Raw genomic sequence first — 14,470 nt, 5'->3', positions numbered from 1 at the left:
CTGCATGAAGTCTAATTGTCACTGTTTTTAATATCTGTTCCATTTGTTTCAGTTGCAGGCTGGTGTCAAATCTCGCCTCCCGGTCCCTGTGAGGCTGACAGTGGAGGCTAGCGGCAGCAGGCAGTTTGTGAGCTCTGACCATCTCAAAACTGATGCACTTCAGCACCTTCATTTAGATGGTGTATATGTGTCTGACCAGCAACTGCATGCAGACTCCGACCCCCTCATGTCACCCCAGCACAGCACTTCCCCTTCTTCCACGCTCAGATATGTACATCGTACCGGCAGTCCAGCAGGGTCAGATAAGGGCTCTGAAGCCGGAACAACATTGGATCACACCGAGGCCGACTCTGGTCTTTTCACTCAGCTGGAGCTTCTCCACCAGGAGTGTCAAGAGAAAGAGACCCTCCTCAAGAAGCTAAGTGAGCAGCTAGCTGATTATGATGAGCTCCACGCCCAGCTCCAGGAAAAGGGCCGTCTCAATCGCCAGTACGTGGAGGCCTTACAGGCTGCAGAATCCACCATCGCTTACCTCACCGCCTGCAGTCTAGACAGCCAAGGAGGATTTGGGTCGCATACCAGTCCGTGTACAGGTTCTGACTCTGTCGGTTCAGATTCTGCCCTTTACAGCAGATGCATGGAGCTGCAAAAAGCTGCAGATGCTGCTGTTCAACATGGCTACAACAGTGACCAGAATGGGAAATGTTCAAGGCAGATAGCAGCAGAATCACTAAAGGAAAAGGAGTCAAAGGAACATCAATGGGGAATGGGAAGTTCTGATAATGTCATTTTAAATCCAGAGATGACTAAAGTTTTAATGAACTGCCTTAGTGCAGCAGAGTCTGCCGTTGCCTCTCTGGCAGCACACTGTACAAATACCAGCTTCTTGGTTTCTGGTAGATCATCACAGACCAGTCCTGACCTGCAGATGAACTTAGACAAACTTCAGAGAGCCCTGCAAGAGAGGAAGGAACTAGCAGAACCCACCCAGTTAACCACAAAATCTAGCAGCAATTGGTCCGCTGCTTCACCTGGAACAAAGGGACAGCTTCACCAAGAGCTCCATAACAACCTCTGCCGCCTCTACAAGGTCTTCAATGATCACTATCAGAGAATCTCTGAACTGCAGGCTTCCCTACAAGAAGAGAGGGGCCGCAGAGAGGAGAGTGAGGTCCACAGGACTGTGCAGGATGCCAAGGGATTACCACCAAGTGTTCAGGTCCAACTGGAGACTCTTCATAAGGCACTAAGGGAGAAGAAGAAAGCATGTAAAAGCCTGGAAGAGAAACTGGCCACTGCTCTTACGTCCCCTGAAACTGCACAGAGAGGTAAGAAAACACATGCAGAGTTTTTTTTATTCTTTGCTTAAAGTATTTGAATTGTGCATGTTTGCATGCAAATTTGTCAAAATGTTTAAGTCAAACCCATCATGAACACCATGAAGGAGAGAGACAAGATTGATTGAAGATGTTAAATGATTTCTTCCTAATCCAACATATATTGCCTCCAATGCCAGCTCTGGAGCAGGATGACAAAGGCGTGCAGGTGGATTTGCAGGACCTGGGTTACGAAACCAGTGGCAAGAGTGAGAACGATAGGGAAGAGAGCAGTAGCACAGGTAGACGGCTTTTAGACAGACATTGCATGTCTGTCTGCTGAGTGGACACTAATCTCAAATGTCAATAGATTCTCTCTCTATATGTCTGCATGAGGAGTGAACAGAGGCGACTGTAACACATTGTCTCTTACCTTGAGAATTTGTTTCCGTTTGGGTCTCACAACCACACACTCTACTGGTTTTAACCTGGTATTTCTCCGCACTATTCCCAAATGTAAATGGGCTGTCAATATTTTGCATTGGCAAATTCTTGCATGTTTCCACTCTGAAGTTTGGGAATGTCTTTCGAGCACTCATTAACCCTTCACTTTTATTTCTTGCCTTATTTCAAAGCCAAGCTGTATCTCAAATGATTTATTTCCTATTGTAGCACAATCACCATTTGTTTTCCACAACTTTTTAATGTTCTTCTGTTCCCTTGTTGATTTTTTTTTTGTGTCCATTGTGTTGCCAGATCTAGAGGTTGGTGTGAACCCTAGTTGCAGCGCCTCTAGCCTGCCTTCCCAACATGAGCAGGCCACCTTTTCCTCCACTGAAAACCTGGACTCAACCTCCAGCACCCCATACCCTAGTTCCCCAGCTCTCAGCTCTGCCAAGGTATTTAACTTACTTTTTGCTAATCTCCTTGCCCTGAGCGATTGTGCAATCATAGCTTAGCAACTGTAACTAGGCACAGCAAGTCTGAAGCTCTGGATTTGATGAGATACTCTGTATTGAAAGACTTTGGAGGCTTGTGTCTTTTTAAGCCTTTCCAAGAACAAAAACACAGTTACTGTAGGCTAACGTTAGAAAAATGTACAAATATAAACTACAGGAGCCGGTTGCACCAAACAGGACTTATGCCTGGTTTTAAGCTAAGTAAGTCTTAACTCAGCGTTCAATTCAATTTTATTTATAGTATCAAATCATAACAAGAGTTATCTCGAGACACTTTACAGATAGAGTAGGTCTAGACCACACTCTATAATTTATAAAGTCCCAACAATTCTAGTAATTCCCCCAAGAGCAAGCATTTAGTGCGACAGTGGCGAGGAAAAACTCCCTTTTAGGAAGAAACCTCGGCCAGACCCAAGCTCTTGGTAGGCGGTGTCTGACGGTAATAGTCACAATAAAGATAATGGAACAGTGACTAGAAAATGGTAGTCGTAGTAGTTCATGTCATAGCAGGGCGTTACAGTATGTAGCAGGGCATGGCTGGATGTAGCAGGTTCAGCAGGACGCAGCAGGGCACCGTAGAGAGTAGCAGGGTGTAGTGAAGCAGGACCACGGCGACCGCTGCAACCGAGATCTTGGTGCCATCCTAATCCAACGAAATATGCTGGGGAAAAAGAAACATAAGGACTCCGGGGAGTAAACTCCCCAGAGCTAGGTTAGTAACAAGCATTTCTGGATCTGGTCTTTCTTCACTCTGCTCAGGAGGTCTTTCCACTTTTTTCGTACATCGCTCTCTGTACGAAAGCTGCTTGAGTCAGCGCAATCGTTGATTGCCTCCGTTATCTGTCTCCATGTTGTTTCTTTTTGTTTGTTATAATGTTGGACTGCCTGGCAGTCAACGTACAGTATGTCTGTGCTGACTGTACAGCTCTAATCATTTTCTTATCTCAAAGTCAGTAAATTTGCCTTTTCTTTGATTCTCCATTGAAACGGCTACAACTTTACAAAATAGAGGGAAATCGTTTACAACATATCCTAGCAACGCACGTTGCTAAGCAATAGCCACATTCACATGAACCTGTATCGCTAAGACCAGGTGTAGTTAAGCCTAGGCTTAAGTTTGGTTGGTGCAACGGACGTGAAGTCAATTCTAAAGACTGGTCTTAAGACCAAGTAAGCACTTAGGACCAGGCTTAGTAAAGACCAGTTGGTGCAACCGGCTGCAGGATAACCGTACAATTCACAGCTTGGCAGAAAATAACAGTCTGAGCTTACATTTTTCCTTATGATTGCTCTACACTGCAATAATGGTATAAGAACAATGCTGTTTCCATTGCCATGTCTTCTAATCCTCAGCTCATGGAGCTAATGTGCCGGCTACAGTTTTTCAGCTGGCAAAACTGCCGGTCGCTGGCTAGAAATGAGAAGCTTTTGTCTACTTCTGTAAAATCAAGGACCCATGGTTTCAAAATTACTAAGAATTGTAAACAATTTGCTGCTGTAAAAATTGCGCAACCCAAATTTTAGTAAAATCTGATATTTTTATTTAACCTTCTTCTTTCTGTTTTCAGGTCAGTCTGAAAAGCCTGCAGGTCTATGATGAGTACGGTGTTTCTAAAGACCCTCTGCAGCTTCAGGGACAAGTCCGAGAGCTGAAGGTCCAGCTGGAAAACCAGACCAAACTCATCCTCCAAATGCAAAGTCTTCTGCGTAGGAACTCTCTCTCCAGTGACCTAGTTGCCAACACCTCTGATCCCTCAACAGTCAGGAATCAAGACGGGACACTGCGAGAGGACCTAAGGCAAGATAGGAGCTACAGAAGTGGGCAGCTAGGGGAGAAAAAGGAGGGTGAAAACCTGGCGATGAAGGATAAAACCAGCCATTTGACTATGGAACTGGAAAGAGAGAGGACACTGAACAGAAGCATGAGTGAACAGCTGCAGCAGAGCCGCAGCCGCTCTACATCACCTGCAAGGTCAACAGTCTTTCTCAGTGCATTACCAACTTTTTTTTATTTTTTAATTACACTATTTTTTAGAATGGGTGAAAGCTGCACAGTCATTTTGACAATTATATCTTGACAAATGTTGTTTGTTTTTTTTTCACTCCTGCTTGCCCTCATTCTGTCTTCTCCACAGACTGGACTCCCTGGTGCAGTCGCAAGCCAGGGAGCTGTCACAACTGAGGCAGCAGATCAAGGAGAGCCATAGGCTTGGAGCTCTGCAGCGTCGGCAGCTGGATGAGCTGAGCAAGGCCTTTAAGGAGCTGCTGCAGGCCGGTAAAGTCGACTACTACATGGGGGAGGCGGTCAAAGAGCAGCTGGACAAGAGCCTGAGCATTCTGGACAGGCTGGAGGGACGGCTGGACAAAGGTAGTTTGTAATTGCATCTGTTGTGTTTTAAGAAATAGTGCTTATCCGAACCATGCTGCACAAACACAGTTAAGATATTTGATTTATGATACAGCACTGTGCCAAAGCACATACATCTCTAGCCGACACACATGCTAATAAAGAATGAAGTATGGCTCTCTAACTTAATACTTAATCTAAATATTTAATAAAGTTAAAGGCGGGTACTAAGTCTTTAAAACGTATGTGTTTGAGTCCTATAAAAACAGTATTCACATATTGTGCAGAAATGTGTCAATGCTTTACAAAAACGCACAAGCCACCAGCAGAAGGAGATGAACACAAAAGAGCAGTTGTTCGTAACTTATTTCTACAGACAGGCCCTTGACAGCGTCTTTTCCTTTGTCTGTTAGGAGAGCCTTGTCTGGATAATGAGGACGTGGTGGCCCTGGAACTGTCTCGTAGGTACGTCTCAAACTCTCACACTGCACCTTGCTTATTGTCGGTGTCTTAATTTAGTTACTTGTATTCAATTGGTCGAGTGTTTATTTGTGGTGAAAAACAAGTATCTGTATTATTTAGGATCCTCCAATCCATTTTAATGTTAGGGTTACAGGGATACTTACTTGTTGTGATACTTTAATGGCATCCAATGGCTACTCACTAGCTGTGCTGTTTTAGTGTTTGTCTCATGACCCTTTAAAGACCCCCCACCACCACCACCACCTCCAGCCAGCCAATTGCTTCATGACCCCGGGCGGTGCGTGTGTTGTTGGTTTTGAATAGCGTCCTGCTGTTGACCTAATTTTTGCAGTGACAGCCAAAACATTAAGGTTACACTGCCCCAAACTAGGTCACCGGGGTCTCTGAAAAATTAGAGGGAACACACACACACACACACACACACACACACACCACACACACACACACCACATGTCAGTGTTAATCCATTCATGTCCTTCATAGTTCAGTCATCCAGAAAGCAAATTAAGCTTTGCATAAAACACCAATATGTGTACTGTATACAGTGGCACTCATAAGTTTATGAACCCATGCTAAAGTTGACTAAAAAGAGGAATAAATGTCGATCTCTATACCTAGAGATTGGCATGGGGTACTTTCCATAAAATCATCTCTCAATGCAAATCAAACCAGCTATTAGGCTAACTGAAATAAAACCATGCCAATCTCTAGGTGTGGTGAAGGCTATGTGATGATGTGGGGCTATTTTAATTCCAAAGGCCAAGGGAACTTTATCAGGATGCATAGTATCCTGGATCCATGAAATAACTGGCCTTTAAAAATAAAAATGTTTAATTAAGGCATTAAGATCAATTTCCAAAAGATGATTTTTTTTATTCTTCTTTTTAGTCAACTTTAGCATGGGTTCATAAACTTATGAGTGCCACTGTATATGTACAGTTCAACCCTATTAACAGAATTTGAAACACTCCTACGTTTTTATTTCCCACTATTGGCTGGAAAAATAACTATCAGAGGACTCTAAGGATTTATTGACACAGTAACGTTGACTTCGCTGTTACATGATGACAATTACATTTTTAGATTAGAATATAAAGTTGCTCATAGTGACATGCATTAATCTATATTATTACTGATGTGGGCAGTCTTGGGGAGCTTCAGCAGGGATCACTGTTGTCCTGTGAGGAGAGCATGAGAGATCCTTCTGACAGCCCAGCTAGAATCCAGCAGGAGATAGATAATCTGCGTCTGGAACTAGAGGGCGAGAGAGAGCTACTGCAGCAGCACCTCAGCCTCCTTGTCCAGCAAAACCTCACGCTGGCTGAATACACCAGGGAGCAGCTGGACCTGTGAGCGGGTTTGATCCAGACGAACAGCATGACGTTTGATGTGAACTCCTCTTTCATATTTTCCAGCTGTGTGTTGCTGCTGAAAGTTGCAAGTCCTGTGGGAATTTTTCTTGACATCTTAAGTCTCAAGTTGTGTGTCTTTTTGGGGTGCTCCTCCTTGTGCTGAGTACTTATCTTCCCTGTTTTACATTGTTTTGCTCTCCAACGCCCAGCAAGATTGTGTGATGGATAAAATCCAAATGTTGCATCGGCTAGGAGACTAAGTGACCAACATGACTAATTCCCTTCCTCTTTCTTTTCCTCTTCCACCTCCTCCCAGATTGGCGAAAGAGCTGCAGGAGAAGAACCGTCTGATCCAGAGGCTGCAGAGCCCATGCCTGCAGAGCCAGTTCAGAGGCCAAAGTCCCAGCAGCCACAACAGCTCTCGCTCTGATCTGTACCACTCGGACCGGAACTCCTCCTCCTGCCACAGCAGCCCGACCACACAAAGTGTTAATCAAGCCCACAGTAAGCACACAGATATGTTCATATAAGCTGCAGATATCTAGATATAATACTTAAAACCCAATCTCAAATAAATTAGTGCTTGGGTGTGAAAGCCAAGTCAAATTAAAGTCTTAAGTGTCACAGACAGTTTGGTTATTTTAGACCACACTACTTCCTTTCTAAAAATGCATATTTTCCCCTTTCCTTACCTCAGTGGTATATCATTGACAATACCTGAGTGCTTGTCCACGGGCCTGGTCAGTCTAGTCGCAGCCTGTAATGGCACTTATTTTCCACTCAGATCCATTCTGTTGCAGTGAGGCGTCCGACAGGACAAAGCAGGCCGCTCAAGGGCTGATCAAGTGTCCAGTTTCAATCCACCTCCATTTAAAGTTGCATTATTCAGTGCCACCTATCTGGTTCACTCTTCAAATTGTGTTTCCCTCGGGAAAAGAGATCGCAAAGGTTATTGCAGAGATAAGTGAAGCATGTGGATATGTGAGAGGTCCTGCAGATGGGCCTGTAGACCCAAACTCACATTTCCCTTACTGCTACAACACTATAGTTGTGGTTCATCATTAGTGGTTCTGTTGCTACTTGTATTAGCATGGAGGATAGGAAGTGGATGACATTTTGGTTTACCAACTCCCAACTATAGAAGGAGGAACATGACCTAGTATCAATTTAGGAATTTATAATGAGGGGTAACAGAAAGGTCTTTCACACAAAAATTACCACCAAAACACCCCCAAAAAATAATAAAAATGTATTATTTACGTTGTTGTCTCCCTGTACATGTTTAGGCCAGCAACACCCCTCTGATTGGACAGGAGTATCTGTCTCTCCTGTAGGAGGAGCTCAGGAAGACAGTGTGTCTGGTCACAGGCATGCTGCCAGCAGACTGTCGGGCCTGCAGAGGGAGAACTGGCGACTACAGGATCAGCTGAGGGGCAGCGAGGAGCTCAACGCCACCCTGCGCAGTGAACTGGACCTTCATCGCTCAATTATGGCCCAGACCAGCTCCCACCATCAGGAACAAAATCAAAGCCGTGACCAGGATGGTTCAGGGCCTCAGACTCAGTCTCATAAACGAGACGGCGACATTGGCTCACAAAAGAATGCTGTTGAACAGCCTCGCACAATGAATTCAGGTAAACATGGGGCTGTCACAATTGCATTTATTCTACTTTTGTTATTTGAAGACAAATTGTGGTTTTGTGCTTTGTATATCCATGGTGTAGCAACATTCTGGGTTCAGTTTACTTGTAATGAGTATTTGGCACATGAAAAAAACAGTGGAATTATGTCTTCTTTGGCTCTGGAGGAGCTTCTCAAGGTCTGGAAAAAAAATAATCCTGATGATGTCGTAGTGATGTCATCAGGTTATCTCAGTTTGGGCTTGAAGAATACGTCTTACAAACTTGGGGTGTGGTGTTTGAAAGGACATGGTTATTTACCATGCAGAGAGGGTTTAATAAAGGGTTTAATGAGGGTTATCAAGTGGCATTATGGGAAATTTTGGATCTAGTGTTTTTGTAGTTTTGACCCATGCTGGGGATTACAAGTCAGGATAGTTGACTTACGAATCTGTTATGTCTTGTGTGCGTCTCTTGTGAGTGCAGTTTATGTAACTACTACTAAATCCCCTCAAAGTACCCCTTTAATTTAGCAATATGCATTTGTGTCTGTCAGACTTGCTGGCAGAACATCTGCAGGAGATCCGCACTTTGAGACAGCGCCTGGAGGAGAGCATCCGCACCAATGACCGTCTCAGGGAACAGCTGGAGAAGAGACTAGCGGAGGTGGAGAAAGATCCAGGTACACACCTGAAATCATCTGCCTGTGTTTAATTCCCTCTCTGTCAGTGTGGATATTAGAGTGTGTGTACTGTGTGTCAATAATTTGGTTGGGAAATTCTGCACAAAAATGAAAAAATACTCCTTATTTATCGAAAGTACTTATTTGTTGGGTGATGCGTGTGTATGTGTCCGTGTTCAGCAGCCACCAACATCTTCATCCATGGCAACGAGGAGCAGGGTCAGCTGGCCAACGAGGTGCGATTCCTCTGGGGACAAAACCAAGCCCTGAAGGAACAGCTCAGCCTGGGGTCTAGAGGTAGAACACACATTTTTGTACAAGCTTTCTTTAACCTCTATTCGGGAACACATACTGTATTTTCAGTCAGTATACCAATAGATGTAGAGAGCCAATAGTTTTCCAGATACCCATCTGCTAGTCTGTCCTGGCTGGTGCTGCCCATGCCTTTATCAAAACTGACACACATCTATCACTGACGGTGCTTAAAAGTAAAGTAAAACAATTTAACTTTACTAACTTAACTTTTCACTAACACAAAAATATTTGTATTTCCTTCAGACAAGCAGAAAGAGAACGAGAAACTACGGGAGACTCTGGCCAGGCGGACGGCCAAACTGGAGCAGAGCAGGAGGGAGTGTGAAGCTCTGAGGCAAGAAAACGGCCGACTGCAGGAGAGGCTGGAGCACAGCAGCCAAGAAAACTCCCAGCTGCAGGAGTCACTGCACTACAGCAAGGAGGAGCTGCACAGGTACATCACACTGCAACCTGGAAGCACTCACTCAGTCACTCACACACACACACACACACACACACACACACACACACACACACACACACACACACGCAACCGGAAACTACACAAAGCTACTAATTACCATTCTGAATAGTCATTCCAATTACCATTATTCCATACTATTGGTACAACTCGGAAACATGATAGTCTCATTTGTAAGCTCATCCCTGAACACACACACACACATGCATGCATACATACTATAATGATGGTATGTGACCTCTTGCCCCGGGTCCTACTGACACAGATGATTGAGGTTGACACCCGAAACCTGGAGTCTAGTTTACAGTCAGATCACTTCTCCTCTCCCTTTCCTTACTCGTCTCTTGTGTGTGTGGTTTTGTGGACTTCACACTCAGTTTCCCGTTTATTAAGTACACCTGTAAGAAATTTATAAATAATAAAGTTGAAAACTGCAGTCCAGTAATAAATCCTATCATCATTAGGATTTTAATGTTCATGTAAAAACTGTCTGGAGGTGTTAATTAAACTTTATTGTCACTTTTAAGGCTGTGATTTGTGGTGCTGCCGAATTGTGTTGAGTGTTTCTAATATTTAGTCAGCTGCATTAATATAAATGCACCGAATGTAAGTCTGAGGACGGCCATTTACTTGTCCTATGGTCCTGTGATAAGTTCCAGGAATATTGGACCGGGATACATGATAACCTATGTCAGACTGCAGAGACCCAGGTTCCATTCAACCCAAGATTATTTGTTCTGGGAGATGGGTCAATCCTAAGCGGGATGGATAGGCACATAAGAATCTGTGTCCAGGCTAGTTTAATGGTAGCCCAACACATTCTTTTAGGAGGATGGAAGAATAAAGGAGTGGGCTTGTGAGATGGCTAGCTTGCCGGCATTTGAAAGAATGTCATATAAACGGTTTGCCAGATTGGATGTCTATACTAGAAAATGGGAAAAGTACCTGAGCTTTCTGGAAGGCTCCTTAGAAGCTTTGTGCTGGAGAGAGACGTGTATGATGGGCTTATGGTGTTGTCATTTATACACATTTTTGGTTTATAGTTTGTCTATTTTGTTGACTGGCAGGGCTCTAGAGTGCGACCAAAATTTGTAAGGGTGCGACTAAGATTTTTCCTAGGTCGCACCGGTGCACCTAACGTCCTCGCATCCGCTGCCTCTCCACAAACGAAGCAATGTCGTTTTATATCGATATGGTTCAATGTTGCGTTACATGACCCATTCCTTCTGTAAAGCCGTGTCTCTGTTTGGATCTCTCCTCTTACTCTCCGCGCAGCCCCCTGCTGGACCTGGGCGAGAGATGTGACCCATGGCCAGAATATCATAGTTCATAAAAATGCAGCGCAGTGACGATATAGACATTTCATAGCCTACACAAGACGTGTGTAACGCCGCTGACCCGCCAAAGCGCATTCGACCCGTGCTGGACCCATTCATAATGAGTCAGCCGTCACTCTGTGAGTAGCATACGCTTCAGTCCATCGCACATCCCTCTCCCTCTGTTTTATTTTATTTTATTTACTTATTTTTTAAAGATTCCGGCCTTTATTTTGATAGGAAAGCTGAAGACATGAAAGGGGAGAGAGAGGGGGGAATGACCTGCAGGAGAGGGCCGCAGGTCGGAGTCGAACCTCTATATATACCAACTGAGCTATCCTGGCGTCCTCTCTCTCTTTTAATCATTCTGTTATTGTTGTTGAAAACTTGTGAAGGAGCTTTCTCAGAGATATATATATATTTTTTTAATATATCCTAAGCTATTTATTTCAGATAACTTTCTGAATGTGTTGCAGCTGTATATTTTCAAACTGGTAAAGGAAACCCTGTATTTGCATTTTATTTTAATCACAATCTGTTTTAATAAAAGCGCTTGTGAAAAGTGGCTTTGACTTAAAACTGAACATTTAGCCCACTTGGTAAAAGAATACAGAGCTATATATCGTGTATCCCCATTCAGCGTTAACGGCAACGGCAAAAACTTGCGAGTTGTATGTTTGTTAATCACAATAAAATATATAAATGGACCGAGGACAATTCATAAAGGTCTTCAGGTTCTAGAAAGTGAAAATTGAAAACATTATAGAAAAGAAAAATGAGGCAAAACAATAATGGTTGCACTTTAGAAAGTTTGAGCTGCAGTTTTTCCTTTTTTACATTTGACCTTTGTTAGATAGCGACAGTTTAGAAACGGACAGGAAACATGGTGAGAGAGTGGCACATGATATTCGTCTTAACCACCAGGATGAATAAGAATATTTTTCTTTTATCTCACTGTCGCCCATTTTTTAGAATAAAAACAAGGAGCCGTGCAGTGCATAGATGGGACTAGATTACCTTTTAATTTAATTTTTTCATTGATTTTGGTGTGTGTTTTTGTGAATGCTTCCAGGTTGCAGTGTGATGTGAAGCTCCAGAGGCAGCAGCTTTCTGACTCGCAGCATCTTCTGCAGTCACTGCGGGTGGAGCTGCAAGTTTACGAAAAGATCAAGACTGAAGCTCACAAACCCAACGGTACTGCAAGTTTATTTTTAAAGAGCATATTGACGTGTTATGTAGTTTAAATAGTAATGGAGAAGGACAAGACGGTGTGACTAAAGAACAACTACAAATTATCTAAATTTTAAAAACGTTTTAGTAATCATTTTTGTATCTGTACCACTCTTTGTAGCCAAAGACAGATTTTCCTTTTAATTTCTACCCTAGACTAAACTATACATTTTTATATATGATGTTTTAGGGTGCTGACATAGAGATTGATAGATTAACACATGATTTCTTCTCTAAGCAGGATCCAGTGAGGCCACCCAGGAGCCTCACTCTGGCTCAGTCCACCTCGACGAGCTGTTGTTGGAGATCAGACACCTGAGGCTGCAGCTGGAGAGGAGCATCCAGACCAACACCGCACTGCGACAGAGACTGGAGGAGCAGCTGCTCAGAGGACCCAACCGCTCTGAAACCATCAACATCAACTACTTGCTGTCCTCTCCAGGTAAACACAAGGCACAGACTTGCTTGCTAGTTACCTGTGACAGGTAAACAGAGGCATGTAAACACAGAGGATCCTGCCAGGCTGTTTCAATGTTGGTTTTACGTTCTTCTTAGATGAAGGAGGCAGGTCACCAGGTCGTGAAGGCTGCGATCCTGCCCGTCACTCATTTCAGAGTCACAACGAACACACCAGTCTCCTCCATGGTAAGAAAACCTCATCGGAATCGGCTTTAAATTTCAGCAGTAATTCCATACAAGCCTTTATTATACCTCTTTCACACCACCTACCAGGGTTGGGCTAGGGTTATCTGATCAGGGTTCAACCCTCCTTTTGGAAATTCAAACCAAGCCAGTCTACATGGGTATATCCCTTGTCATGACAATTCAGAGATCACCTGGGTCAACCCAGAAGCAATGCATAACAATTACCTTAAATGCTAGAATGGGCGGACTTTCACGTAATATTCAGTGAACAGCTAACATCACATACTCCAGTCCATATGTATACCAGCAGAACTAATGCTTTGAAGCTACTTGAATCTGTCATTGTACAGTAGGGAGATATAAATAAAGCTTACTTTATGATTGTTTTGCAATGATTACGTTCTAAAGCACAAATAAATAACCATCAAACACTTCTCGGATGATTTTGTGCGGACTGCTATCTCCTCCTCTGCATATTTATTGCAGCAGCTGGACAAGTAAGTAGATTACTCTAGTATTGATTTTTGACTATTTTAAGACGAGGCGAGAACATTTCTTTGTTTGATTTCGTTAAAAGTAAAGTTGGGCTTTGCTGTTGGCTTCACGACTCATTTTTAAAAAAGAGAGAGATTCACACTCCCCAGCAGCCGCACTGAACTGCATTCTGCAGACGGGTGTAAGAGTAAGGGAGTAAGAGCTGCGGCGCAGAGAGAATTAAACAAAACTTCTTTTCATACCTTTACGTTCTAACGCTGGGTTTTTACAGGCAGCTGTTGGGAAATGAATTGAACCGCTCTGCTGCTGTTGAAACTGCCTGTGAAAATCTGAGTTTTATACAGTCTATGGTGAAAACTCGGCGACCTGTGACGACTGCCCCACTGTCATTTCCAACCAATCACAATTTGTTCCGCCCCAGCTGTTAGCTGTTAGCTGTCAGGTCGTGCACAATTCACATTGAAATCGACCCTAGTCTACCCTGATCAAACCCACCTGGCGACCTGGGTCGCGAAGCCGAGTAGATCGAGGAGGGTTACCCCATTCAAACAAAGTCGACCTGGGTATAACCCTGATTGAGCCATTGGTGTGAAAAAGGTATTAGTGTTGTTATCCAGTGTTTTGCAGAGAACGAATGATGATATTTTAAAACATCTTTTTCAGATGAGAAACGTAATGCTTGCTCAGAGGTGGACGGCCGGTCATTCAGCAGCAGCTCGGGTGAAAGCGTCTCCGGCGCGCCCTCTCGCCTAGTGCCGGGCCACCGGATGTGGGCCAATCGCAACGGCCGCCATATTTTGGGTCTGATTGAGGACTACAATGCCCTCCGCAAGCAGATCTCAGAGGGACGTAAGCTGTCGCATAGCATGGACACACAACTGCAGGAGAGTCTGCACACACTCAGACAGCAGGGCTCTAACAAGGTACTGCGAACCTATCATGTTTAAGATGTTTTTATTTGCAGTTTGTGATGCATAAAACAAATTAAATGAAAAGGTTTTACTGAGGTTTTAATTATTTCACATCTTGCACAAATCAGAGATAACAAGTCATTATGTGTACATCTTCATAGGTGATAGAACAGGAGCACCTAAAACGTTTGTCTGGCAGCATCAACACCATGCAACACGTGTTAGAGGAGGCTGGGCGACTGCTCAAACTGGTGTGGAGAGTCTCTTTGCCAGTCGGTAACACAGCAGGGGACGGCGGCAACAACCAGCAGGTAGACATGCAGAAACACATACTTTATCT

At 43.8% G+C, this 14,470-nt stretch overlaps 1 protein-coding gene across 10 annotated transcripts in view; it reads left to right on the top strand.

The window, feature by feature from the left end:
- The window catches only part of cdk5rap2 (CDK5 regulatory subunit associated protein 2), a 39,391-nt gene that overhangs the window by 20,606 nt on the left and 4,315 nt on the right, over positions 1–14,470 (top strand). For 5 of the 10 annotated variants that reach the window (XM_078271361.1, XM_078271359.1, XM_078271363.1 and 2 more), the window contains exons 32-48: positions 53–1,328; positions 1,517–1,618; positions 2,073–2,215; positions 3,844–4,247; positions 4,411–4,643; positions 5,036–5,087; positions 6,251–6,454; positions 6,774–6,961; positions 7,744–8,091; positions 8,633–8,758; positions 8,939–9,055; positions 9,317–9,506; positions 11,922–12,043; positions 12,318–12,521; positions 12,635–12,724; positions 13,883–14,142; positions 14,292–14,441. In XM_078271361.1, the coding sequence (XP_078127487.1) occupies positions 53–1,328; positions 1,517–1,618; positions 2,073–2,215; positions 3,844–4,247; positions 4,411–4,643; positions 5,036–5,087; positions 6,251–6,454; positions 6,774–6,961; positions 7,744–8,091; positions 8,633–8,758; positions 8,939–9,055; positions 9,317–9,506; positions 11,922–12,043; positions 12,318–12,521; positions 12,635–12,724; positions 13,883–14,142; positions 14,292–14,441 (4,209 nt within the window). The remainder of the gene's footprint in view (positions 1–52; positions 1,329–1,516; positions 1,619–2,072; positions 2,216–3,843; positions 4,248–4,410; positions 4,644–5,035; positions 5,088–6,250; positions 6,455–6,773; positions 6,962–7,743; positions 8,092–8,632; positions 8,759–8,938; positions 9,056–9,316; positions 9,507–11,921; positions 12,044–12,317; positions 12,522–12,634; positions 12,725–13,882; positions 14,143–14,291; positions 14,442–14,470) is intronic. The other 5 variants (XM_078271360.1, XM_078271369.1, XM_078271362.1 and 2 more) reach the window with 4 other exon arrangements.

The sequence above is a fragment of the Sander vitreus genome, chromosome 16 (genome assembly GCF_031162955.1).
Source record: "Sander vitreus isolate 19-12246 chromosome 16, sanVit1, whole genome shotgun sequence".
In the NCBI taxonomy this organism is placed as follows: domain Eukaryota; kingdom Metazoa; phylum Chordata; class Actinopteri; order Perciformes; family Percidae; genus Sander; species Sander vitreus.
This window is presented reverse-complemented; position numbering and strand designations above follow the sequence as displayed.